General features: G+C 53.5%; 2 protein-coding genes across 2 annotated transcripts in view; both read right to left on the bottom strand.

Annotated features, from left to right (window-relative positions):
- Positions 1–3,584: 3,584 nt before the first annotated feature.
- On the bottom strand, positions 3,585–15,984 carry Wnt10a (Wnt family member 10A). The gene is made up of 4 exons (XM_021170611.1): positions 15,227–15,984; positions 13,998–14,260; positions 6,769–7,148; positions 3,585–4,652 (listed from the first exon to the last, which is right to left on the bottom strand). Exons 1-4 carry the CDS (start codon positions 15,337–15,339, stop codon positions 4,155–4,157), a joined length of 1,254 nt encoding a protein of 417 aa, XP_021026270.1. The 5' UTR covers positions 15,340–15,984; the 3' UTR covers positions 3,585–4,154.
- A 6,316-nt stretch (positions 15,985–22,300) lies between these two features.
- Positions 22,301–27,241, bottom strand: part of Wnt6 (Wnt family member 6) — a 14,170-nt gene continuing 9,229 nt past the window's right edge. Inside the window, exons 2-4 of the mRNA XM_021169683.1 lie at positions 24,965–25,185; positions 24,391–24,725; positions 22,301–23,124 (exon numbers count right to left, since the gene is read on the bottom strand). Coding sequence (XP_021025342.1) covers positions 22,663–23,124; positions 24,391–24,725; positions 24,965–25,185 — 1,018 coding nt within the window. The 3' untranslated portion in view covers positions 22,301–22,662. The remainder of the gene's footprint in view (positions 23,125–24,390; positions 24,726–24,964; positions 25,186–27,241) is intronic.

Below are 27,241 nucleotides of genomic sequence, written 5' to 3'. Positions count from 1 at the left end.
CCGGGGTCTCCAAGACAACCCTGCTGTGCAAAGCTGTAATTGGCAGCGGACTGGGCCAGACAGAGGCTGGGCGGGTGGCACAGAGGCGAGCAGGGGGCTTAATTGCAGGGCAATGGCTAGAAGTCTGGGCTTCAGTGCTACTGGGAGTGGAGAAGGACAGGCCTCTTAGCTCCACAGGCCCGACCAGGAATAGCCAAATGGGGTTTGGTTGATTATTGGAAGCTCCTTCCTTGGAAACGGAGGCCTCGGGGCTTTGAACCCCAAGAAGGGTTCAACAGCAGGAGGAGGACACCTAAGAAGAGCTGGAGTAGGGGAGAGGACAGATTCCAAACTCCCCACCCCAACCTCAGAAACCCTGGTTCATCTTGTCCGAGACTCCTCCCTTGTTCTGACCATCCTCTGCTCCCCTTTCTGCCGCCCCCGTCACCCCCCTTCTCATGTCCCCAGGGCGCTCCCACCCTGGGGAAGAATGTGCCCTTCTGGCTCACCCTTGCCATGGTAACGGCACACCCCCACCCCCGCGCACCACAGCAGCGGGGCCTGGCCCTGCGGGCGGTGTGTAAAGGCGAGGGGGGGGGGGAGGACACACATCTCCCAGGCCCGCGGACACACCTCGGCTGCCCTGGTTGCCACGGCAACCGGGGGCGTTGCAAAGTGCGCAGTCTCGAAACAGCAAAGGATTCTCTCCGGTACCCCTTACTCTTCTAATTCGCGCTGAACAGGATCCAGAGAGGTATTCTGGGGTGCCCCAGGTTCTGTCCTCAAGCAACTCAAGCCTTTTCAGAAAGAAAAGGCAGCCTAAGGGCCCCAGAGAACCTAGCACCTGAAAAGGGATCTCCCTGTCGTCAGCCTGTCCCCCTCCCCCAGCAGAACCCAAGGCAGGCGCTGGCAGCAGGAAGCTGGGAAGGACCGGGAGGTACGCAGGCCCCACAGTGGAGCTGTGATTACAGGGACCTGTCCCTCCCGCCCCCAGCTCCCACTCTCATTAAGTCATTTTTTCCCCTGTTGGAAAGTCCCCGTGCCTTGAGCACAAGGGATGGGGCGACCGCAGGCAGCTGCCGGCAACCACATGAGAGGGGGGGTGGGAAGGGAGGAGGGGGGCTGCGATTGGAGCCTGGCCACTATCCAGGGTGGAAGGCCCCCTACCGGAGGCGAGCTGGGGGAGCATTAATTCAAAGAAAGATAGGAGCTCCGGAATGATGGCCTTGACCTTGCTTCTCACCCAGGTACTCTACGGCTGGCAAGCCTATCATTGAATGCCCTGCCCCTTTAAGCCCCCTGGCGGCTGGAAAGCCAGATGCCTGGGTCCTCATCCCAGTCCAGCCGTTTCTCCCTGACCTCTAACCCCAGCACTGCGTCCATCAGTACACGGCCCCATTTGCTGTTAGTTAGTTCCTACCTCCTCCTTTCCCGACATTAGACCTCAGTTCTGCCTTCAAAAAAAAATAATCTAATGTCCCTCGGGTCGAAAGTGCACAGGAACCAGGGAGGTCTTTTCTTCATTGGAAGGATCCCTGGTCACTTTCTGTTCCCATTCCAAATTTCATGGCGGGTGACTTCCGAGCTTTCCAGCCCACCTTCGCCCTAAACTTGCATTAATTTCAGGATCCCATTGCCAGTTGTTTCCGACCAGTACGTTGTTCCCGCTGTAGGCTCCAGCCAGTGTGCCTAAGCACAGCACCCACCCTCCCACCTGCATCACCTTTTCCTTCTTGTAAGGCATCCCATAGACCGCTCTGCTATTATGGGGCCCAGCCTTGTGGTCCAGATCAGGGAGGTTGTGTGGTGGTGGCTTAGGGGAACAATAACTTTGTCCCTTTCCCAACTTTACAGGTCACACTAACATATATCAGACCACTGATTCTGACCACTGGAGTCCCATGAGGCTCAGTGTCTAGTCCCCTGCCCCCACTCCACCCTGGGTAGCATGTTCTGCAGTGTGCAATTTCCTCCTTATTCCCAAACTCCATCCTATAACTCACTTCCCCAAGCTCTGAAAGGCAGAGGAGGTCAAAGCTAATGCAGTAGTGAGTGCTGCTAGGGGCGGGGCTCTCCTTTTACCCTCCAGTCCCCCAGCATACCTCTTCCTCCCTAGAATGGGAGGGAAGAAGGGGGAACCCAGCCCCTAGAGTTCTCTCCAGGATGAACAAGAGGAAAGGAATGAGGCAGGTGTGTCTGTCTGTTCCTGCCTACCCCTCCTCCCTCCCCTCGAGACTCTCACCCACCTGCCTGTGGGACTGTTTGGGGGTGGGGGTGGGGAGAGAAACCCAAGTCTCTACTTAGGTGACAGAACTGGAGAGAGCCCTGCACCTTGGGCTTGCCCAGGGGCTGCTAAAATGCCACAGTCACTCAGCAGGGAGCTGAGAGCAAGTTAGTGGGTCCAGTCTTCCATCTGGAGAGCCAACAGAGATGCATGGTTTCAGAGTCACCCCCTCAAGGGATAGGAGCAAGGAAACGTTGGGTGGGGGTTGGGTCTCTGTGCAAACTGGCCTTTGGAACAAGACTCATCTGAGCTTGGTTTATCAAGATGGATGCCACTAGACGATACATGGAGACATCCATTAAGTGAAGGAACTGAGCAATAGGCCTGGATGAGGTAGATAAACCTGTGTAAATCAGATCCTAGGGGCTCTGTTCTAGAAAGTCATCAGGCTTGAACCACGGGAATGCGAGCATGGACCCAATTTCTAGCTCAGCAGCGTCCTGGTAGAAACATAAGAACCTAAGATTGGGGGGGGGGGGTTCACCTGCTAACTGACATCTTCAGCCGAGGTTCTGGGGGAATGGGGGGCTCAGGATGGCTTCCTATGAACCCCTAGCTTTCCTGCCTAGACTCCAGAGCCCAGCTCCAGACGGTGAGTCTGCCACCACCCTATTCCCAGCCACACCTCCTGGCCCCACCTGCTCCCTGAGGCACTGACTGGGTTGAGCTGGGTCTTGCCCAGGATTGCTTCCCTCAGAGTGCCTCCTGTCTCTGCCATCGATTGCTGCTGGGCACAGTCACTCGTCCTGGCTTGTGGCAAAGGGCTCAGGTACAAAGTGGGCGGTTAGAATTCTGGCACTGAGGACTCTGGATCCCTGGGTCCTTCTAGACATCCCTACTGCTGTCATCCAAGCTCAGGCCTCAGCTAGGTATTAGTCGTGGTCCCCATTACGTTCTTTCTGACTATCATCCTTTCTTCATTTTGGCCAGACCCCCACATGTGTGGGAACCAGAGCACAACTGGTGTCTGCTTAAGATTCTCTGCAGATTCCTCTTTAATAAAACACAGTTCTTATGGCTACCCCATCCTCTGGTCTCTGATCAGCCCTTGATTTTTATACTCCAAACACAGAAGCTGCTCTACTGATCCTTCAGCAGGTATAGGTCTCTCTCCCCTCAGAGTTATGGGTCTGGAAAGCCCTTCCCCACCTCCCTATGGCTCTCTCTCACCCTGCAGGTCACAGCTTGTCTATCACAATTCAGAAGTCTTCCTGGCTGACAGTTTTAGCAGGAAGGGCTCTCTATTTCCCACAAATCAATGTATACAAGGGATCCTGATTAATTTTCCCTATAACCCATAACATTGCCTGGAATAACCTTGTTTGTGTGTTTACTGGTTTATTGTCCATGTCCCTTAATCAGCCTGTAGACTCCAGAGCTTCTTTTTCCCCAGAGAATGTCTCAAAGAGAGCGCAAAAATAAATATCTGTTAAGTGAAAGACAGGAGCAGAAGCCTGTGGCAGAGGTCTGGAGCCCTTGGAGAGTCACTTCAGCCCGATGACGGCCATTTCTGCCTTTTAGTTTTCTTCCCCGGTGCCCATCAGCTTCAGTGCATTGCCTACCACTCCTGGGGAAGGGAAGAAAAGATGACAGGAGGCAGGCATGCCAGGCTGGGCTGCTTTGGTGACCTGACCTAGGGTGTGGAACAGTCTCCACTATCACCCCCAGCTGTCTGAGCTAGGAACAGAAAGAGGGGAACCTACAGAGGTGAGCGGAGGAATGTCAATCAGATCTAGACTGTCTGGTGATTGCAGACCCTCGGGACTGTAAAAGTCAACCACCTCTCTCAGGAGCCAAGGCTGCTGCTTGCTGCCTGGCTCAGATCGCTAGCTGCAGAAGCCAGGCACCAAGAGGACAACCATTCTTGAGACCCAGAGGAGCTTGGGCCTGCTCACTTGCAGACGCTGACCCACTCGGTGATGCGGCATTCTTCGCAGACCACGAAGCAGCACCAGTGGAACCGGCAGTGGCAGCGCTCGCTGCGCGTCTGGCGCAGAATGTTGTGGCCGCGGCCACAGCACATGCTGCCGCAGCCATCGGGACCCGTGCTGCTCTTATTGCACAGGCGGCCCACAGTGCCTGCCGAGTCCAGGCGCGGCTCGCGCTCACAGAAGTCGGGGGATTTCTCAAAGTAGACCAAGTCGGAGTGGCTGGCCCTGCGGCGCAGCCCTGGAGTGCCCGGTGCTGGCGAGGGTGCTCCCGCGGGGCCGGGCTCCAGCTGGCCACCGTTGCGGTTGTGCGGCCGGATGAGCGTGGCGCGGTGGAATCGGTTGCGCAGCAGCGCCCCTACTGTGCGGAACTCAGGCGTCACCTGCCAGCAGGTCTTGAGCTGGCAGCTGCCTGAGGTGCCGTGGCATTTGCACTTACGCCGCATGTTCTCCATCACCGCCTGCAGAGGGAGGCACCGAGAGAAATGAGGAAGGCATCCCGTGTTCCAGCCCTCCTCCGGCAACAGTGGCTGGAAACCGGCTCCCATTGTACAGAAGCAAACACCGAGGTCTGAAGCTGGGGCTCAGAACTTCTTCTGCAGCCCTCCCTTTTACCACTTCCTATCCGGCTAGGCCCCCGGGGGAATTCCCTCCTTCCGGCTCCTTTCTCCCTTGCAAGCCTTTCTAGCAACTAACTGCGTGGGGGCCCTTGGGCCTGGGGGCTCTTGCTTCCTGAGCCCCGAAGATCCCAAATCTTCAGGGAAACTCCCTCTCCTTTCCCTGGAGCAAGGAGGTGCCTTCTCCCCTACATCCCAACCCCAAAGACTTTGGCCTCCCTCCAGGCAGTGAGTGAGAAAGCCCCACCACCACCACCACCATCCCCAGCTGTGCCCAACGGGTCTTTGCAGGGAGTTGAAAAGGGGAAAGGACAGGAAGTAAAGAGACACCCCGGTCCTATTATACCAACTGGAGCTTACTCTGTTCATACTGAGTGACAACAGGTGCCAAGGATTCCCCAATTGCAGACAGAACCTAGACAGCCAAATTGTCACCCCTATGGGAGCAGATGAGTTCAAGGTCTCTAAGAGAAGCCTGCTTGCCACTCACCCAGTATTCAACTTGTTCTCCTCCCATAGAACCTCTTAGTGTTACCCTCACCAGGAACCCCCTCCCCAACTGGAATTTGTCCACGTTCTCCAACCACCCCCATCCACCCACCCCCATTTCAAAAGAAATGGAAAAACAAGGTTCTTAAGGAAGGCAAGGCTCTGGGGCCTCCAAACCTGGTTAAGAAGGTCATAAGTGAGAGAACTCACTGTGTTGGGTTTTAGGGAGCTGTACAGCCTGTATGTGTGGCCTGTGGTGTCAGCACCACGTGAGAACCCCCCCTACTCCATCCCCCCACTCCAACTCCCCCCCACACACACACACACACCAACAGCCCCAGAACATCTGCTTCCCACAGGCTGCAGCCATTAATTAACCAGTTTAACAAGGACAAGGAGGAGGCACTTTTGGTCTGGGCTGGGGTTGGTATCAGGAGCTTGGGAAAGGAGTCCTATACACAGGACATGACTGGGTGGGAGCTGGATAGGACCGGAGGGGAAGCCCATGCTTCAATTCCTCCTCACTCTAAGTCAAGATGGGAATTGCTGAATCAGCTGCGGAGAACAAAGATGAGCTGGAGTGGACTAAGAGGCCAAAGGGAAAAGAGCATAGGCGAGGAAGCCCGGAACTGGACTGAGAACTGGACTGAGCGGGCAGACGGGGAGGATCAGAGGAGGAATGAGTGTCAACAGCCAGGAAAGTGTTGAGATACAGCCACATTGGCTGGGGATGGAGCCTGCGTCTCTGCCACCTTCCCACCTCAAGCGAGGTTCTTAGTCATCCCAGTGCCAACATTTCCACATCTGAGCACATGGTTATTAGGCAGGCGTGTTGACATCATAGGTACGCATAAGTAGGCTGAGAGCTCAGGACAAATGCCTAAACAGAAAAGTTTGATAAATTCAACCAGCTATTTCTTTCCTTCCTCTGTGTTTATGTGTCTGTGAATATATGCACTAGTAGTGGTGTTTCTTTTGCACTTTAAAGTAGTATGGGTGGTTCAGAAAAAGGAAAAAATAAGGTAGGAAACTAGAATATTGGTCCTTAGTCTTTGGGAATGCCCTCCTAAGGTGCTCTCAGGCTCCTAGCCATGAAACTGAGAGCTGGGGTATATGATGGATGATCTTGTTCAATGTTCTGACTTCACAGAGAAGGAGGCTGTATTAACCCTGGTCCTGATTGCCAGCCTACTCCTTTCTCTGCTGATCATCAGAGAAAATAGAGAAGCAAGTTGTTCTGGGGTGGGATATGCCCTCTAAAGGCTGTTACAACCACGTTCCCCAGGCCCACTGCAGTGTTCAGCTTAGCTCCCCACAGCGTTCTTGAAAGCTGAATTGGGAGAGCACTGTGAGGTTTCTGGGCTGGGGAAATAGAGTGATTCCTAGAAGGGGGAGCTACCCAATTGGTTGCCGAGCCCCACCACCACTTCTGCAGCGCGGCGGGGGTTGGGGGCGTGGCCGTGACTCTCACCTGCCGGCCCACACGGTTGTTGTGGAGTCTCATTCGAGCATGGATGTCTCTGTGAGGCTCTCGGGAGTCCAGAAAGTCCTTAGAGAAGCGTTCTCCGAAGCCCACATCCGGACTGCAGCCACCCCACTCCCAGGAGTCCTGCAGACCTGGGCTAGCAGGGAGTATGGCCGGGTGTTCAGGGACCCCGTGGCTCAAGCCCTTTCCGCGCTGCAGTGCGTCCAGCTGCAAGCGGTGCAGCTTCCGACGGAAGGCTTCTTCGTCCCCACGCCTGGAGGCGTCGCAACCGCAAGCCTTCAGTTTACCCAGAGCGCACGCGTTGGACACTGCGTGCACCACCCCAGCAGCTGCTATGGCGTAGGCGAAAGCACTCTCTCGAAAACCTGTGGGAAGGGGTTGGAGAGATGGCTCAGCGGCTAAGAGCTAAGAGCACTGGCTGCTCTTCTAAAGTCGTGCGTTCAATTCCTGACACCCACATGGTAGCTAACACCTGTGCAGCTTGCAACTACCTGAACTTTAGTTCCCCCGATATCTGACACCCTCACACAGACATACATGCGAGCAAAATAACAATGCACATAAAATAAAGAGAATAAATCATTAAGGAAAAAGAAAAGCTGTGGCGAGACACCAGAAAAACTTGGTCATTACAGTAGGCTAGGGATATAGTCGTCCAGCAGATGGCTTACTAGCATGCTGTGAGATTGAGTCTCACAGGCAGGAAGTGGCTGGGCAGAGGAGGGGGCGTGGAATTACACCCCCTTCCCTTTTTCATTAACACCTCTTCAGCAAGTTTGGAATTTGTATGTCTAGATCTCTCCAGGGCAGAAAGTGCCTAGCAAACACATTCTTTTTCAGATCAGGCACTTAATCTATTACCTTTCCAGGGTGATATCTGCAATTTTAAAATAGCCTGGAGAAAGAGAGTGAAGTTTAACCCAAAGAATGAATGACAAGTGATGAAATTCCAGACTGCAGGAGACACCAATGGGCAGGGGGATAAGACCAGATCATCTGCCCTTAATGTACCCTACTCCAGAAAATGGGCTGTTGTATGCTCACTTTAAACGCAGCCTGGAACCCTCCCTCCCTGATGGTTTTTATCCTGGTTGACAGACAGGACATGGCTGAGGGCAGGAGTGAGTACCCTCTCCTACCCCAGCCATCCTGGCTATGTCCTGTCTTAGTCTGCTGGAAACACCTGAAGGGTGGTGCAAGTGAACCCAGTGTCCTAAGAGTCATCTGGCATGTCGTAGGGCTGCAAACTGAGTGGGAAGGGAGAGTCTGCTTTTCATTAGAGGCTTAGAGGGCAAAAGAACTCTCTTTGATTGAGACACTCAAGGGCCCTGGGCTGTGCTAGCCTGGCTCAGTGCCTGTTTATACTGCTTTCCTTTTGGGTACACCAGCCCGAGCCTTCTCCGAGATGGCCCTGGACCTATACCAGGATAGGCCTACTCAGATAGGTGGTCCAGCTCTCAGACCTGCAGATGACCTCTTGCTAATTCTCCACTGAGAAAGGACTAGCTCAAAACAAGTCTCTAGACCCTGGAGAGGACAGACAATGAGGGAAGCCAGAAAGAACAGCTCCCATCCCCACCCCACCCCAACCCTACACACACACAAAAGGAAGAATCTACTTGTGCCATGGACCCCTGTGGCAGGAGGGTGATGACCTTGAAGAATATCAGAGATTCAGAAGAATTGGCAGGATCCTTCCACCCTAGCATCAAAGACTAGGAGGGCATGTTCTCAGAGGCCTTACAGGTTCTAGAGAGTTATCTATCTGGGCCTGGATAGAACCAAATTCCTAGCCCTTCCTACTCTAAGCTTCACCCAGCTGCATCACAAAGCAAAATCTCCTCTTCTTGCCCAGACAAAGTATAATAATGATCCCACAGGCTCGCTAGCACTGAAGAACTGATTTCTGTTTTCATATTGCCAGGGTTTCAGATCTTGGCTCTTCTATTGGCCAGCTGTTAATAAATCTATGATCTTGGCCAAGAGAATTAATCTCCTTGTGCCTCAGTTTCCTTCTCTGCAAACAAGTGTTATCATCATCTAGCCAATTGTTTTTTCAGGGATTGAAAGAGTTATTAAATGCAAAGCACTTGGAACATTGTCTACACAAACACTGCTTGTCATTGAGAAATTGGCCTTGCTGTCTGATCTCATTCAATTCTGCCACATTTTCTTTTTACATCATTGCGTTTTGTTTCATCCCGATCAAAGGCAAAGGCTAGCAGCTCACGACCTATGTCTAAAACAAAACATTTGGATTAGCGGGGGCCTATGAAGCAGTTTCTCCCTCTTCATCTTCTCATTCTAGCTCCTGACTTCCTGGTAACAGGAGCCTCGCTAGGACCAGCTGGGAGGGGATAAAGATTGATCTGTAGCCTTCAAAGAGGATGCTGGAACTTGGCACAGGCTTTCAGGGGAGCAGAAACTGCTGTGAGCTGGTGGAGCCTAAGGCGAAAGGGTAGACCCAAAACTCCAGGACGTGCACCCTGCATTTATCCCTGCCTTTTATCTGTAGCGCTCTAAGCATGTCTCCTATTGCTGCCAGCCATCAGCCTGTCTGCTTTAGGACACGTGGCAATACTCAGACCTCCAAAGACAGCCACACACACACACACACACACACACACACACGCACACACTACAAACTGGGAAACCCCAAAGTCACAAGGGTTATGGAGCTGAGACCCCACCTGGTTCTTCCAACCCTGGACCAGCAACTTTCTGCTGAGGGATATGGGCTCCAATAGAATTCTCCTGCTGAGGAAGAGACCCAGATATCCCAACTTCCAGTTCCTATGACTCTGTACATCCTTGGCATCAAGTTTAAATTGGGGGCAACTACATCTTCAAGGTTTTGTCCTGGGTAAGGCAGGCATGCATGGAAGAATCTGGAAAAGCATAACTCACAACCTTGGAGAACTCTATACCCCACGAAGCTCAAGATACCTTCCCTACACCACTCCATGTTTCTGACAGCTGTCACGGGTGCTGCATAGGCATACATGGTCACTCTCTGCTCTGAGCATCCATGCTCAGAGAAGCCCCACCCGCCCACTGGGTCTGCCTCAGCTCCCATTCAGGGCCCCAGTTTCGGTCTTGGCCCCAACTGTCTGGGGCAGATGCAGGCACAGTGCCATCTGGCCAGCTGGAGGGGGAGAAGGGTGGGGCCATGGCCAGCTGGGCTGCCCAGAGCAGGAGGGGGGGCTTGTTAAGATGCACAATTAGCCGCCCTGCCTTTGATCTGGGACAGAGACTGCCAGCATCTAAGTGGAGTCAGCTGCTACTATAGGCCACAGCCAGCCAGCAGCCAGGAAGGGGGCGGGGGAGTAAGCTTGGAAGACGGGAGGATGAAGGGAAGATGACTTAGGGGCCAGTGGGAACCAGGACTGGCCAGAGCAGCTTAAGCTCTGCCCATTCAAGTCAAAGAAGGAGGGGTAAAGAATAGAGGTCTGGTTGCCATTCACTCCTTACAAATAATCTATGCATGCTCCTAAGCTTGAGAGAGCAAGAGAGAGGACAGGAGAGAGACAGAGAGACAGAGAGACAGAGAAACAGAGAGTTGTGTGTATGTGGGAAACACTTAGCCAAGATACAGTGTTTGTTCACACAAACCTAGGTATGTGGGCTTCACTTCTTGGAGTATTTGGAGCACATATGCATTGCTCCAGGTCACCTCTAGAAACATGGTGACATTCCTATTGGCCTTGTAGTTTGGAAGGCAGGATAGGAGTGGATTGGCAGAAGCTTTAAAGACAGGTGCACTGCATGGAGTCCTGGCTCTCCTGCTCATTTATAACCTGTATGACTAGTGACAAATCACCCAACCTTTCTTCACTTCATTTATAAAGATAGTAATAGGACCTAGAAAGTGAGGACCATTTAAGGACCCCGAAACATGGATACCATGTCTTAGTAAAATGCCCAACAAACTTACTTCATGCTTAATACAGTTTGCTAATTTATTGAGACACCATCAGACTACAAAGGCTTCAGATGATAGACTGAAATAGGATTATCTGTGCCTCAGTTTCCCAGTCTAAATCCCCAACCCCTGGATGCCTGCTCTTAAAACCCCTGTCTCAAACCAGACTACAATCAAGTCTCTAAAACAATGGGAAGAAAGAGCAGGACATTGTAGGTGGCTCCTTAGCTCCTTAGCTGTTTTCCTGGGCAGGGAGCCTGGCTTGCTGCAGGACCACAGACCCCTTCTTTCCACCCATTCCAATGTGGCTGGGTCTTAGGGCCAGCAGCACCTAACAGTGGCAGCTCCCTGGACAAGCTTTGTGAATGGAATACACTCTCCCCCTCCATCTTGTCTCTCAGATCTCTCATTCCTGCCAAACCAGGACTTAAGCCCATCCCCCCCTGGACCTCCTTCCTCAAATCTCCTTGTCCAGCCTCCTGAGGGACGGGTGGAGGGAGTTCTCTGTTCATCCCTGTCTGGTCTGGGTTCATAGTACAAGATGCTGAGGGTATCAGTGCCCTTGACACCAGCTCATTGTTGGCTTCGGGGGATGGGCAAAGAGGCTAGCATCATTTTAGGGCCCTCTCACAACTTTTTCTCCCTGACTCTGTCAAGCCTCTTGGAGACTCCTGCCTGTGCCTGTCCCCCACAGATCCCTCTGGTCCACAGCACCCCCCTCTGGCCTGGTTATATTCCTGGGTTTGTCCCCTTCAGTACCCTTTACCCTCCTTTCTTCCTCAGACCCATCTGTCCAGTTCAACCTATCTTTGGGAAGTTTTCAGGAGGATAGTGTTGGAGTGTAACATCAGTGTCATAGAAAAGACTGAAGAACCCCCACTCACCCTCAGCAGTCCCTGAAATTAATAATGGCAGAATGGATTTTTAAAAATAACCTCCTTCTCAGCCTGGATCAGAGGGGTCAGCCCCTGATAGTAGTATACTGGTGTGTGTGTGTGTGTGTGTGTGTGTGTGTGTGTGTGTGTAGAGCCAGGTCAATAGGCTCCACAATGATCTGGATGAGATAAAGGAAGGAACCAGGTAGCCAGGGGGCTAGTCTCCACCAAGAGATGGCTGGTAGGATTCAAATTAAGTTGATCCTGGAGAAGAGGACCAAAATGAACTAGGAAATGAGCCAGGTGGAGGATGGACCTAGCTAGAGATGAAGACAGGCTCAGTGGTAGCTTAAGGAAAATGGGGTTGGGAGAATAGCAATTGTCTTTCCAAAAGCCCAGAGCCTTCCCCACTGAGGAAGGAGAAGTAGAAATGAGGTGTTGCAACGGATGGAGTGGGAGAGCAGAAGCCACTGAGGTAGGGCAGGGTTCCTAGGCCTAGGGAAGGAACCCAGTCCCGCTGGCTGGCTGAGTCCAGGAGCCTCAGTCCCGCCTCCCTCTCAGTACTGGGTGCCACCCCGCCCTGGCTAGCCCTGGCAAGTCTCCCCCTCCACCCCTAACCTCTCTCCCCCCCGCCCCCCCCCCCAGCTCACCTCCCGCTTATTAAACTGCAGGTGAACTCATAGCACCTGGCCCTGTGCCAAACCCGCGCGCGGCTCCACCGCTTCAAGCTTGCCCCTAACCTTCAAAGACCCCAGGTCCTTCACCAGGTAGCAGCGGCCTGATTGGGGACCCCATCAGGATGCCTGGATTCATGCTAGAGAGATCAGCAGGATTCGTGGGGGGGTCTGGGGGGGACACTGAGGCCAAGGAGAGGACTGAAGAGTTAGCCCTGGCTCAGCTCTCTGGCTGTGGCAAATGGCCTGCTGGAGCCCCTCAGTGTGCAGAAACTGAAGCAGAAACCCAAGAAGAAATGCATCTGTGGAGAGCATAGGTGACCTAGCAACCCAAGGGTGGCAGAGGGTGGTTTGGAGGCGGTGAGCACTGGCCTGGTCCAGCCGGAGCCTGGAAGATGCTGAGGCCTGTCTGCCACTGGGTGTCAGGAAGCAGAGCAGCGCGGGTGGTAAGGGGTGGGTGGTGGGGGTGGGTGATGTCCTGCAGAGGGAGTTGATCCCCTGAGGACAGGGGATCACTTTCGGTATCCCCCCCCAGCTGACAAGAGGGGGTGATATCACTGTGCGGGGCGGGAGGGATGCTAGCGCGGGGGCAAGAAGGGAGGGGGTGCTCTCAGAGAGCGGCACGGAGCAGTCTGCTGCGGCCCGCGGGGATTAGTTCGCGGCTGCATGCCGCCACACGCGTCGGGCTGGGCTGGGCCGGGTAGAAACAGCGCCCGAGGCGCGCGGGGGAGGCAGGAGGGAGCGCGCAGGGGCGGGGCAGCGGCCTGGGATTGAGCTGGGGGGGGGGGAGCTGAGGTGGCCCCTGACTTGGGGGCCCTAAGGGTTCAAGCACGGGTCTTACTGAAAGGGGAAGAAAACCTGATTATGTTCTTTCTGAAGTTTGGGTACATTAAAGCCTGGCTCCCCGCAGGAGCCCGAGAAGCTAAGGCTATGCCCCTCCTCCTCTACCAACTAGAATCTCTCTGACCCTAAGGAGCCTGGGCTACCAAGTCCCCACGCTGTCCTGATGAGCAGCTGATAGAAGAAACTGATATCCATCTTGCCCCTCTCCTCCTCCCAGACCTGCCTCAAGGCCTCAGCTAGGTGAGTCGGAGTTGAGGCAAACGACAAAACTACCTGCCACACACAGCTTGGCCATTCTAGGGACTATCGAGGAGGGCCTGGGTCATCAGGTTGGGGAGAGAGGACAAAGCGCCTCTGAGCACTGGAGGAAAACAGGGCCTGGTGAGGCTGTTAGGCCTGCCGGGAAGGCAGGCACACACCCAGTATCTGATTCAGAAGGGGCTTGGGGGACGGTGAGAACTCTGCCTCTGCCAGAGAGAACGACTCTGCCTCTGCCAGAGTCCAGGCCATTCGCCTGCCTTTCTTGCCCCCAGACTGGCAGGAGGAGGCTTTCCTACTTGCCACGTCACGTGACAGTGACAGGAAGGTCTCACACACACACCCATTCTCTACACTCCCCCCCACCCCCAGGCTCTCCAACGTTAAGGTTGCTTTCTAAGTAAAAGATAAATTGAGGAAGAGGAGAGGGTTATTTTCTGGGTCCTAACAATCTAGTTCTCAGGCATGGAACCTGTCACCCTCACTTAGAGGTGCTTCTGGCTGATGATTCTGACCCCACTCGGGATACTTTTCTGAGACCAGAAAGCAACATGGCTGGCAGATACAGGGGTCTTCGAGATACTGTCCTGAGAGTTCATGAGGGATAGCTAGCAAGTTTGGAATGGGGGTGGGGGAAGCTACCTCGGCTGAAGATGGGGCTCTCGTAGGGGACTTTGTTCCGAGTCTCCAGGCTGGAGCAGTTCCAGCGCTGGTCCCGGAACTGATGCTGGCACTCATGGATGGCGATCTGGATGCCCTGGATAGCAGAGGCGGCCACGTCAGGGTGACGCACACACACCTCCATCTGCCGCCGGCTCAGGCCGGGCAATGTCAGGCACACTGTGTTGGCGTTGAGCACAGGCTCTGGGGGTAGGCGGAGGCCCAGGATGTCGTTGGGTGCTGACCTGCAGGCATATGGGGTGGGGTGGATAAGCATTTTGTGGGAGACTGTGAGGGCCTGTTAATAACACACATTCTGTCCCACAGGCCGTAATCACTCTTCCCCCAACCCTGGTTCTTACAGTTGGGCCAAGAATCTATGCCTCTCCCCATCCATTCCAATACAACCCACCCAGCTGCACACCCACGGAGGTAAATGTATGTACTCAGTGTTTTAGAAGTTCAACCCCAGACACAGATGCCTCAAAGGGCGCCCAGGAGCCTGCTCCAAAGCTATGTTTCAGCAACTGGCATTTCTTCAGACATACTCCTGCAAACATAATGGTGGGAGCAGAGACCCAGAGCACTTACCACTACACACTTCCTCAGACAGTTATAAATACACACACACACTCAGGCACATTCACACACATGCTCGCTCTAACCTACCTTGGCCCATAGGCTCTCATAGGCACGTGTATTTATTCAAACTGCTGGTTACCTAGCCCAGCTTATACCACACACACACACACACACACACACACACACACACACACACACAGGCCTTTTAGAGGCAGTCTCTCACTTGACCCCACCTGAGATGCGGAAACCCCCTCCAACCCCTCTGTTCTTGCTCCCATCCGGGGTTGTCTGCAAGGTGGAATGAGGCAGTTTCAACTTATTCTTGGAATAGGGGTGCATTGCCCTAAGGGGGGAAGAAATCTTAACCGGCACTTATTCCCCCAATACCCACCTCCCGACCTAGCTGCTATAACTCACCTGGGCACTTCCCTATCTCCCTGGATTGCCCATATCCTGTCACCAGTCCAACCTCTTCCTTGGAGGTAGCTCACTATCTTTGATTGGACACCAGCACTTTTCTGTGACTCTTTCTCCCGTTCATTCCAGGGTCCCTTCCCCAGAAAGAGCACCGGAGCGGGCCTGGGGGGTCCTAGCTCTCCAAGAGGGCGGAGCATGAGGTGAGAGCTCACCTGGGCACAGCGGCAGCCAGCAGCAGTAGGAAGAACAGGAGCGCCCAGAACTCAGGCCGCGGCTGGGGCCCTGGTGGGAGCCGCAGCCAGGGGCGAGGGTGGGCGCTGCCCATGGCGCGCGGGCCGTGACAGGCCAGGAGTGGGGGGCTCACAGCCCAGTGGGACTGGCGAACCAGGGTCGCCGGCGCATGATCGGCAGGGGTGGGGCGGCTGCGACACACAGCTCCTACTCAGGTCACAGCTCCCGCAGCAGACGGCGCCCGCCTCCCCGCTCCATGGGGCAGCGCCCCCGGGCACCGCCCTCGGGGGGGGTGGATGGGGAGCGGGCGAACCGGGCACCTCCTGGCACAGGGGTCCAGGGAATTTCCCAAGGGCCCCTTGCGACAACTCCTGGTGCCTCTAAAGAGTAAGGGGGGCCTCTAGAGGGTAAGAAGGTGCAGCGGGCTGGGGACTGGAGGCCGAAGTTCTGGGGCGCAACCCCCCACCCCAGCGCCGCGCTGCGAGCCTGCGCTTCCGAGGGTGTGCGAGGCGGGCGCGGTGGGGGCGGTACTGTCTGGCCCGGCCCCACCGCCTGAAGAGTGAGTGACTGTCCTGGCTCGGGGAGTTCTGTACCCCCCCATGTAGTGTCTAAGGGTTCTACCCCAAGTGACGTCACCACAGGGGGTGGCATGCTCCCGTCCCCGAGGCCACTGAGTCCGCTTTGGGCTGGCGCGCCGTGTGTGTTGGGAAGGGGGAGGGGAACGCATGCAGAGGGTGAAGGAAGGAGAGGTACTGGCATCTTGGCTATTGGCACCATGTACTGTGAGATGTCAGGCGCTGGTCTGTGTGTTAACCCGAGTTGTGTGTGCTTCACTGAAGCTGAGACACAGCTGCAGGGGAGTATCCCAACCCACCCCAGCACACACCTGCGGGACTGGAGGGGAGAGGCCAGCCCCTCCGTTTTGCCTTCTTTGCTTCAGGAGGGACTTCCCCCAGCTTGCCTTGAGAGACAGACAGGTGTGTGTGGAGGTCCCAGAAGGGGATTTGGCAGCCTCCGGCTTCCTCCCTGCTTTGCAAGGTGACCTTCCACAGGTGCTTTGAGAGGCAGCTTCTGTCCCTTCATGAAATAAGTAATGGAGCCCACCTCAGTGGGCTACCAAAAGCAAAAGGATCAGGTCGCTAGTAAATGACTTTTGTGACCTAGGTGCCTTGAGGGTGGCTCTAGCTGGGAGCAGGGATTAGAGAACATTCTAGTACAGAAGTTTGAAGTCAGAACATTTTATTCACTGCCCCCCTTTTACTTCCCAAGAAAACACAGAGGCCTAGAGAGGCTCATGGCTTACATAAAGTCTAACAGCAAATTAGCCAGAGAGCTAACCTGAATTAGTTATCCTGACCCTCTCCACACCAGCGGTGTCCCCTACACTGAAAGCAGCTTGCTATTGCCCAGGGGTGCTTTGAGACATGACCTGATCTGGTACTTACAGTCTTACATGGGCTGTCTGATTGGTCCTCTAGGGTCCCTTCTTTTCTTCTCTCACACTCCTGGTTGAACTCTAGACCCCTGCTCAATGTAGAGAGTGTGTCTGGGACCAGAGAAAGGGTCTGAGAATCAGAGGCTCTGTCTTCTGGTTCTGGTTCTAATCTGGGTCCTGACATTGAGTCTGACTCCTGCTGTGTCCTAGGCATTATCCTCTGTGAAATGGGCACAGGTCTACTATTATACAAACCCATGGACCTCATGTCCCACAGCCCCCTCTATCTGAAGAGAGCCCCTTTTGGCTTAAGAACAGAATTGCCATAGCCTATGGGCTCCAAGACAAAAGGAGCCCGTTCCAGGAATTGACCCTCCTTGGAGAATTGGAGGGGAGGTGCTTTTCTTGCCCCCAGATTGTCAGGTGGTGGGGGTGGCCTGAAGGGCTGCAGGCTGATGACACACTCTCCCTCCTTCCCCCCCATCTCTGCCGGCAGCCATTAAAGGCAGCTGTCAGGAATTAAGAGCTTGGGGCTGCTGGGGGTTGGGGTGGGACAATGAGGGAGCAGTCTAGCTGGATAGCAGGAAAACAGCCAGGGGCAGGAAGCAGCCTGTGTCAGCAGAGCCTTGTTTGACCCTAGCCACCCTCTGTCCTCCTAACTCTCCCCATCGTGGTGGTGCCTGCGGGAACAGGGACCACTTGACACTACAGTGGGGTCACACAGGAGGGAGGCACAAGCCTGGGATACACAGCATCTGCAGGCTGGCAAACCAAATTCTGATTGTCTGTCTCTTGGGGAAACCAAGGCCCAGAATAGATTGGAAATAGACCCCCTCCCAACCTAGGCAAGGAAACCATACTTGAGGTACAGACATCCCTGCCCACATCCAGTGCTTGCTCACCTTAGTGTTGTCTCCCCTCGAAGCAGCAGATGTACCTGCTGGGGTAGCTGTTGTGGGGAGACCGACTCTAGAGTCCAAGGCACTGGATCAGGGCTTGGCATTCCCATCCATCTCCCAAATGTTTAGGGGACACTACCTTTGCTGATGACCTGACAGAGCATCTGTTTGTTTCTCCTTTTGGCCTCCTTCTGGGGAAGGAGAGGAAGGGTCTCTGCTATGGGACCTGTAGGATCCACACCATTCGTGAAACACACAAGTGCAGGGGAGAAAGAAAGATTCCCCCCACCTTTGAAAGCTCTAGAAGGTAAATATTGGTGCCTATAGCCTATACACCCATCCTGGGTCTGGCCCAAGAGCATGAGACCTAGCAATGTCCAAATGTGTAAGGGGCCAATTTTGGCCTATGTGTAGATGAAACCTAAAGACAAGTATCTGGGACCCTAACCTGAATGACCCATAGCATAGCCTGGCCTCTACCGGCATCAGCAGCCTGCAGTCTCTACCTCAGACCTGCCCTGGGCCCTGGCCCTCAGCCCAGCCCCAGCCCCAGCCCCCGCAGCAGCCTGCCAGAGACCACAATTACAGGGGCCACTGGGGGTGGGGGTGGGAAGCTAGCAGGATGAAAGGCAGCTGGAGAATGGTTCCAGCTGTGGCAGCTCTGGGGGAGGTCTCCTGGAAGGGAGGGCTGGGGGAGGCACAGGGTGAGAACAGGTGGGACCCTCACAGCTCCAGCCTAGCCCAGTCCAGTCCTGCTCTGTCTTGATGCTCAGCTGGAAAAGAAGTTGGTCTTGGTGAAGAAAAGAGGGGAGATGCTCTAGATGGACAAGGGACCCTCCTCTCTGGTGTCCCTGCCTCAGCAAGGTAAGGAGAAATAGCTCACTGCTTCCGTGTTCCCAGATCCCTAAGGCGTGGCTATCAAAGGTAAAGGGAGATGAGCTGGGAGCACGTGGCTTCAGACTCATCCTAGGTGCTCCACTCAGCCTCCTAACCCATCTGCCTGTGTCCTGCCTTTTCCTGATGCAAACACACACACACACACACACACACACACACACATCTGGGGTGCCTCTGTCTTCTTCCCCCTTTGCTCAAGTTCCACATGTCCCCCACCCCTCAGCCAGCAGGGGACCTTGCCTGTGCCTGGGGCTGAGCATCTGGGAAGCTAGAGAAGGGGAAGCCAGTGGGCCCTGATGCTGTCTCTTCATTCTTAGACAGCAGTGCAGGGGCACCGAGCCATCTCCATGCTTAAGGAGGAACAGGCTCCTGACTTCCAACCATGCCTCCTGTTCAGGATTATCACACCTCAAGTTAGGGAGTACCCAGACTTGGTAGCAAAAGGTGGATCGCTACTGTGTGACTAGCAATTTAAAGGCCGATGTCGAGCAGGCATGATGGCACACACCTTTAATCACTGTACCAGGGAAGCAGAGGCAGGCGGATCTCTGAGTTTGAGGACTACAGAACTAGTTCCAGGACATCCAGGGCCACACAGAGAAACCCTCTCTCTAACACGCCTCCTGTCAAGACTGTAGCCAGCAGTGTACTATCACCGAATGAGGCAAATGGGTTTGCTGCTTAGCTGACTTGCTCAAGGCTTAAAAAACAAAACAAAGCAAAACTACATTTTACCTTCCTTTTGAACTGCCTGGAGTGATGTCGGTTTTTATCATTTGCCCTGGTTTCTGCTTTTCTGGCTTCATAAAGGATTCAACATCATTTCGCCTCAGAACACCCTTCCAGGATCAGGCCATGGTAAAATGGAATCCCAGTCCTATGTCTGGACAGCCTAGAGGTCTCAGACAGCTTGAACCCTATCTGCTTGACACAAGCTGTCCGTGGGTCTCTAGGCTTCCCCTTAGTCCTACCACTGGGGCTTCCTGCTCTTGAATTCCCCAGACATCCTGCAGCTCTCTGCAATCAGAGAAGTTGGACCCTGAACGCCCTCTGGTGGTCTATTTGAGAAGTACACAAGATTGATAAACGAGCTGGGCTGGTCAGGCACTGTTGTTAGCTCCTGGGTGACTTGCACAGCCAGCTCTATCTAGGCTTAGGGTCTGCACTGGGGACAGGGAAGGAAGGGGAAGGAAAGGGAAGGAATGGAGGAGAGGAGAGGGAGAGCAGCACCCCAGCACTGGGGAATACAGACTTGTGACTATAAACTCCACCCCACCCCCAGAGCTGCCTTTTCTAATCTCTCTCTTGAAATGTTAGAGTCTGCTTCAGTTAGGAGGCTCTGAGTTCAAATTCTTTATTGAGGGTACCCTGAAGCTCAGGCATTTGATGGAAGAGAGCCAGGAGAGACAGGAAGGAAACCACAAAAAAAGCCTCTTCCATCTCCCCAGCCTGACAGCCCATGTCTACCATGATGCGTGGGGGCCCAGCCCAAATAGATGATCCAGTGGTTAGAGGGGCACCATCAGAGTAGATGAATACACTAGAAGCCGCCACTTGTCTGTCCTGAGGTTCCCTCCCTCGATTCTATTTGATGAACGCTGTATCCCCATTCTCTGTGGTGTTAGGAGTCTGCCAATCTGTCATAGCAGCATGTCTTCCTGGGCAGGATTACTGGTTCAGGGATGAACAAATGAGCAGACTGAATTCATCCATATCTTTCTTGGGACTACAATTGAGGAGGCTTTAAAAAGTACATTTATCTTTTTTATGTGCATGCTTGCTTTGCCTGAATGTATGCCTGAGCACCGTGTGTATGTTTGGTGCCTGCAGAGCCAAAACATGATGCTGGATCCTCTGGAGCTGGAGTTAAGAAAGGCTGTGAGTCACCACATGGATACTGGGAGTTGAACCTGGGTCCTCTAGAAGAGCAACAGTGCCCTTAACCATTGAGCAATTTCTCCAGCCCCATAACACCCCTCCTTTCTTTAAAAAAAAAAAAATCAGTCCTAAGCATATAGACACAAAGCTGTCACATAGAGGAAATGTACGAGGGGAGAGAAGAGGATGGTAGACAAACAGTGACCTGAAATGTCAGTCACAGACATAGGGGGGTAAGGACTAAGGAACAAGAAGATGGTCAGAGGGGGTGGAGGAGAGACATCTATCATTATCAGAGAGAGATGATGATATCACTTAAGTCTGTGTATTCAACTCAGCTGTGGCTAAATTCAGACTAAATTCTGTACTTCCCTTTAGCCAGTCTGAAAGCTAAACATCTTCATTTGCAGTCTGAGCTACCCAGTACAACAGCTCTCTATCCCCTCTCACAGTAACCGATCTTCGTGAAACATAAAATTGGCATAATTTATGTGTCAAATGTCATGCTAAGTGTTTTTCATATCTCAAGAAAAATAAATCCTCCAAACATTTCTCCAAAGGTGTGGGGTGGGTCAAGATGGCTGCAAATCCTTTGCCACTCCTCCCACTGCTAGGCAGCCTACTTCCCCTCTGTAAATTTTGCCTGACTCTGTAACCTGTTCCAGCCAAGAGATAGTGACAGTGATACTATGTAACTTCCATGGCTGGACTCTCAGAAGGAAAAAAAAAAAAAAAACCTGCCCGAGGGTTGAGGCTTGATATACTCTCTTTTCTTGAAGTCCTTTCTGCCTTCAGGCCACCATGCTGGGAGAAAGCCCAACAGAGCCGCAGGGAGAAGAGATTTTGGAGAAGCGCTGAGTCCTTAGGCATGGGAACAAAACCTTAAGAACACCCTAGGCCTGCACATCTTCTAGCAGAATGACCCAGCCACTCTGCACATACTATTCCCTATGGACAGAACCACCGAGATGAGTTCTGATGCGTAGCTGTCCAAAAGATAATACTGAGTAGTTACTTTGAGGTTGTTGCTATAGCTACGAGCAATGTTTCTAATGGAAATAGATCGGAATCCCACAGGTAGAGAAACAAGCCACACTGTCCTCATCCTCTACTGCCCCAGCTTCAAACCCAATTATCTGAACCAAAAGCTCGTATCTTTTCCTGCTTAGCTGGAGGGGAAGAGTCATCCCCCAAATGCAACATTTGCACTGGAGGAATATTCCACAGTTGGACTGTGTACCCTATGTATATGTATATGTATATGTATATGTATATGTATATGTATATGTATATGTATATGTATATGTATATATATATCAAGAGTCTGTTTTCTCCCTCTATTGTGTTGGGTTTGGGGGATCAAATTCAGACCACAGGGTTTAGAGGCAGTACCACCTTTATCTATTGAGTCATATGGAAGCCCTCTCCCCCTTTTGAGACAGTCTTTCACTCCTGGGATATCACTAAATTGGCTAGGCTGGCTAGCCAATCAGCCCCAGCGATCTTCCTGTCTCCCTCTCAGAAACAGAACTGATGGGTGGTTAGTTTTGATGGTAACAAAAGCAGGGGTTCCTCACAAGTAGTTTCGTTGTATTTTACAGTTTATGACGAGCTTTTAATCTCATGACTGTTGATTTCATCAGGAGTCACAGAAAGACCTAATGCCATAAAAGTTCACACAAACGCCTGACAACTAAGCACACTACTAGAAGCTTCTGGGCTCTTTGTGTTCCTTTAACATGGGACCACAAGTTCTCAAGAGCCAAGAAAGAAGGTGTGCTGAAGGTTTCCAGGAGCCCTCCCTCACCCTCTTCTCTGCCTTTCCATAACTCCTCCCTCACTCCGCCATGCCTTGGTAACAGGTGGAATGATAGACTGAAATGCTAACTCTACCAGGACCAACTTTCTTCCATATCCTGGCCCTCTAGGACTACCTCCTCTCAAACTGTGGATTGAAATGTCTTTATTGATACTAAACTCACCCATCCATCCCAGTAATTCTGAGGAATACTATTTCCAGAGAGCAGAGTCTGGCTTTTTTATTTCCATCTGGGAGGCCAAGGGGAGGGACCTCCTGCAGAAACTAGCAGAGGGCCTTTCTGGGGAATGCTGGAGGGGTATGTTCCCCCGGGGCTTTCGTGGGCTGGTGTAAACCCCAAGTTCCTGGCTGGCCCCTGTAATTTCCCAAGGCCTGGATAGGTACTTTTCCTAGGGAGCTGCTGGACTCAGACAGCGCCCCCTGCTGGAATCTAATAGTCCTGCAGATGGCCTAGAGGTGGCTGCCAGCAGTTCCGAGGCAGGCGACGGGTCAGAGGCACAGGCTGAGTTCCTTGCGCACCCGGCAGCGGTGGCATTGCACCACGCAGCACCAGTGGAAGCGGCACAGACAGTTCTCCTCGAGCTGTACGCTCTCCTGGCGGTGCCCGCGACCGCAGCACAACAGGTCGCAGCCGCTGAGGTCCGGGGCACTGCTGTTGCAGGCGCGTCCGCGCGTGCCCGGCGAACCGGTGCGCCGGTTTGGGGAGCAGAAGTCGGGTGAATCGGCTGCGTAGAGGAGATCCGCTCGTCCGGGAGGCTTGAGTGTGCGGACCGCAGGCAGCAGAGCTTTGCCGTCGTTGGTGCCCATGACGCGCGAGGCGCCGTGGAAGCGCTCCAGCAGCCGTGCGCCCACCTCGCGGAACGGAGGCAGCTTCTGCCAGCAGGTGCGCAGAGCGCAGGAACCCGAAAGCCCGTGGCACTTACACTCGGTGCGCGTGTGGCTCCGCACCGCCTGCAGGAGCAGAAGGGCGGGGCGATGGGCGGGGCAGAGAGCGGCGGGGAACAGACAGAAAGCAGAGGAAGCCGGGGAGGGAAGGGGGTCCAGCAAGCAAGCGAAGAAGGAAGGAAAGAATGAGAGAAGGAAGGAGGGAGGACAGGCAAATACAAGTTTAGAAAGAGGAAATTAAAAAAAAAAACACTCAGAAAGGAGGAAAAATTACAAGGATGGAGGAGTGAGAGAGGGAAGTGGGAACAGTAGATAGAGCAGAGATCGCAGGGTTCGAAGCCAGGGAGCGGGAGGGAATAGAATGGACGCAGTGGTGAGATTCTCCATTCTCCCTGGAGTGCGAAGTGGCAGCTGTCGCGGCCTAACCCTCCTGCCAACCCGGTCTCCTCATTCCAGCCCCTGGCGGCCCCAGCCAGAGCTGAGCAGACACAGCCAGCCCCCACCCCCGAACCCCCACCCCCGGGCGTCTGTCTCTGTCACCCCTCCCCAATCCTCTGTACAGGTATGTGGGCCTGTCCGGACATTCCTCTCCCCGGCCCCCTCCTCCCCGTTTGCCTGATTCTTAGGTTGAACCCTAAAGGACACAGAATGTGTGGAGTGCTATTCCTTAACTACTCTAGAACCGAGATGTGGGGTATAGGAGAGTCCACTTGACTGCACTATGGAGAACAGAATCTAATAATCTTCTTTGCTTGCTGGACTTGCTTAGCCCAGGCTGGACCCGGGCTATCCTCGTTACTACTGACTTCTCACCGGACTCCTGGTCCTTCAGGTCCTTTCCAAGTCAGTTCTCCTAGAGCCGGCTCTAACCTCCACTTTCTCTAGTACCTCTACCACCAGACTCCAAACCATTCCATAGCATCTATTCTTAATTCCATCCCTAGGCCCTGTCTCAGTACACTGCTTCTGTCCTGACATCCACCTCTCTACCAGCCCCAAGGGTTACCCCACTGTCATGGGATGCCCACCCCACCTTGGGTCTCTATTGGCCCTCAGCACCATTCTAGAAATGTCCTTTGGCCACTCTGCTCACTGTTCCTCTCAGCTCCAGGTCAAGCTCCCAATCCCTCACTTGACATCTCACATGCCACATATATCTGTGTGCCCGTCCCAGCCTTCCCAAATTGCCCCTGTCTTGCTCACCCCGACACACATCGACACACTCTGACATTCACATCTTTACTTGTGCTCACACTTACCACGCTCACACTCTCTTGCACATCCACACTTCCACACGCATGCATGGCGCCTGCTTCTTCTGCCCATACGCACCAGCCTGCCCGCCTCGTTGTTGTGCAGTTGCACCAATGCACGGATATCTCCACGGCCCCGCTTGTGCTGCGCGTCCATAAAGAGTCTTGACTTCTCATCCCCGAAGTCCACATCGTCTCCGCAGCCTCCCCACTCCCAGGCTGCGCTAGCATCTGGAGAGCCAGTTGGTCCTGGAGGTCCAGGAGTGCCCAGAAGGCCGGAGGGTCTAGGCGGTGCCCGCCCGCGGGGTGCCTGACAACCACACTGTAGGAGCTCTCCCATGGAACAGGCTTGAGTGACCGCGTGGCTGGCACCGGCTGCGGTGATTGCAAACACGAAAGCTGTCTCTCGGATGTCTGCGGAGGGAGAAGGGAGTGGAAGCCAGTGACTGCCCAGTACCATAGGTGGGAACTGGGATCGCCCTCTCCCAGGTCTGTGCTGGACCACCTGGGAGACAGACTCCAGGCAGGTGTGGAGGGGCAAAGTGGGTAGGGTGCCTAGGGGCAAATCAGGAGATGGAGTTCAAACAGCCTCCCCCAAACTGCTTCCCTAGCAAGGAGAAAGCCCCTCCCTCTGGGGCCTCTCCCACACTAACCCTGCTGCAGGACGCGCCCAAAGGCCTTGCTGTGACTGGAGCAGTTCCAGCGTCGGAAACGGAACTGGAACTGACATTCTCGAACCCCCAGTCTTGCGCCTCGGGCAAGCTCTGCCACTACTTCCGGCTCCGCCTGGCACAGCTCGGCCTGCCTTCCTGCCAGCCGCCTGGCCTTCCTGCAGATGCTGGTAGGATCCATGACCAGGGGGCTGCCCACGGCCCTGGGAAGCAGAACTTCAGGTCAGAAGTGTACCTCCCCAAACACAAAAGATGTAGGGTGCGGGTGGGGTGAAGAAGAGGTAGTCGGGGCCCCACTCGGCCCATGCTGCAGGAGTCTTTCCCTACTCCCAACTGAGACTGATGGCGTCCCTCTGGTCCTCTTTCCATGCCATGTCTGTGTCCCCTTTACTAAGGTCTAGCCTGAAAATTGCATTAGGACTAGAATCCAGTCTTATCCTTCTCCGCCCATCTTAATTAATAAACTCTTACAGGAACATCACTCAAGGTGAAGGCAGCTGGTGCGAGGGAGGCCAAGGTTAAAATTCAACAAGCCTAGCCCGAAAGGGAGACAAGGAAGAAATTAGCAGAAGATCAAGAAAGCTGGGGGGGGGGGCGCGGGAAGCACATTTCATAAAAGAGAATATTCTAAAAGAAAGTAGACAGTATCAAGGAAGGATTTGGCCTTGGTGGGCTGCAACCTGGACAGCCACAGTACAAAGCAGTGGCCATCTGAGGGACAAAAGAGCAGGGAGGTATTAGAATGTCTAGGGAACACAGCCCCTCAAAGAAGCCACGCCCCTCTTAGTTCAACCATTTCTGTAAACTGAGAAAATTTAGCTTAGCCGGCTGAGGTGGGCTCTTCTCTCCTGCGACCCCTGTTTCCCTGGGCTAGACAGCTGGAAGAAGAAGCTGGGATCTTAGTTCCTCAGTACTGTTGGCAAATAGGTGGTGCTGACCCTGCTCTCGCTCCAGGGTAGCTGGCTTTCCCAGAGAGAGATGGCACCAAGCCAAGCCCTGTGTGCTGGGGTGACATAACCAAAAGGGGAATGGAAGGGGGGGGGATGTTTGGTTTGGTGAGTAAAGACCCGAGGGAAAGTTCTGCACACTGTCAGCAGCCTCTCTCCCCTGCCCACTTTCATTCCACCTGAGGAGAGAGCTGCCACTTGGTTTCCATAGGTTGTCAGCCAGGAATTCACACCTGGGGGAACCGCCTGAATCAGATGGCTCCTATTTGAACATAGCTGAGAGCTCAGGCTGGAAGGGATGTGTGGGCAGAGGTAGGGAGGTTAATCCGAGACCATCCAAACCCCTTCTGCGGAGAGCAGAGAAAGACAGACGGAGGCAGGGAGGCGCACGGGAGGCAGTGGGATATAATATGTGGAGGAAAATGTTGGCAAAGGAGTGTGAAAGGTCAGGGTGGCCTAGTTTTCAGTTTTGCTTCCTCACATATCCGCCCCACTGTCCCCATTTACTCCACAAGTACAGGCTGCCCAGGCATGTCCTGAGATGCAATGGTCTTAAATAGCAGCAAGAGGAATTTAGGTCTTAAGGTAAACTCTCAACACTGAAGATGGTGTGTTCAAGGAGGTATTTGCAGAAAGATATGGAAGCCTGGGGGTTTGCTGTTGTTGTTGTTGTTGTTTTAAACAGATCTCTACACACACACACACACACACACACGCATACACACGATGGGGGTTAAGTTGCCTTTATCCCCACTTAAATAGTTCAGGGATCAAGTGTCCTTTCTCAGCAGAACTGTACAGCAGAGGTTCCCTTATATTGAGCTTGAGCTCTGCCCAATACTAGCTCTAACCCTCTCTCAGCCCCAGAGAAGGGACTGATGGAGTAATGCACAGTAAGCCCAGGCTAGGCCAGCCCAAACTGCCCAGTGGCCCAGTGGCCCAGTAACTGATGGGTCTCTCTCTGTTCAAACACCTCCCTGTCTATCCTACTCCCAACTGACAGAGACACTGCTTCTTTTCCATTCTGCGTGGTGTCTCCACATTACTAGAGTCTAAACTGAAAACTACACTGCAGAAAGAACTTAGACTTATCTGTCTATCTACAACTTCATTAATAAATCTGTCCACTTAGCCACCTCATTTAAAAAGGATTTGGATTTGAGTGGCTTCCGGCATGGTTGTTCAGGGAAGGTAGATAATGTTGAGCTCCCTCATTGTGGGAATAGTAATCTTCTTCTTCTTCTTCTTCTTCTTCTTCTTCTTCTTCTTCTTCTTCTTCTTCTTCTTCTTCTTCTTCTTCTTCTTCTTCTTC

The sequence above is a fragment of the Mus caroli genome, chromosome 1, assembly GCF_900094665.2.
Source record: "Mus caroli chromosome 1, CAROLI_EIJ_v1.1, whole genome shotgun sequence".
Taxonomy (NCBI): domain Eukaryota; kingdom Metazoa; phylum Chordata; class Mammalia; order Rodentia; family Muridae; genus Mus; species Mus caroli.
The sequence above is the reverse complement of the archived record's forward strand: the minus strand, read 5'-3'. Positions and strand labels throughout refer to the sequence as shown.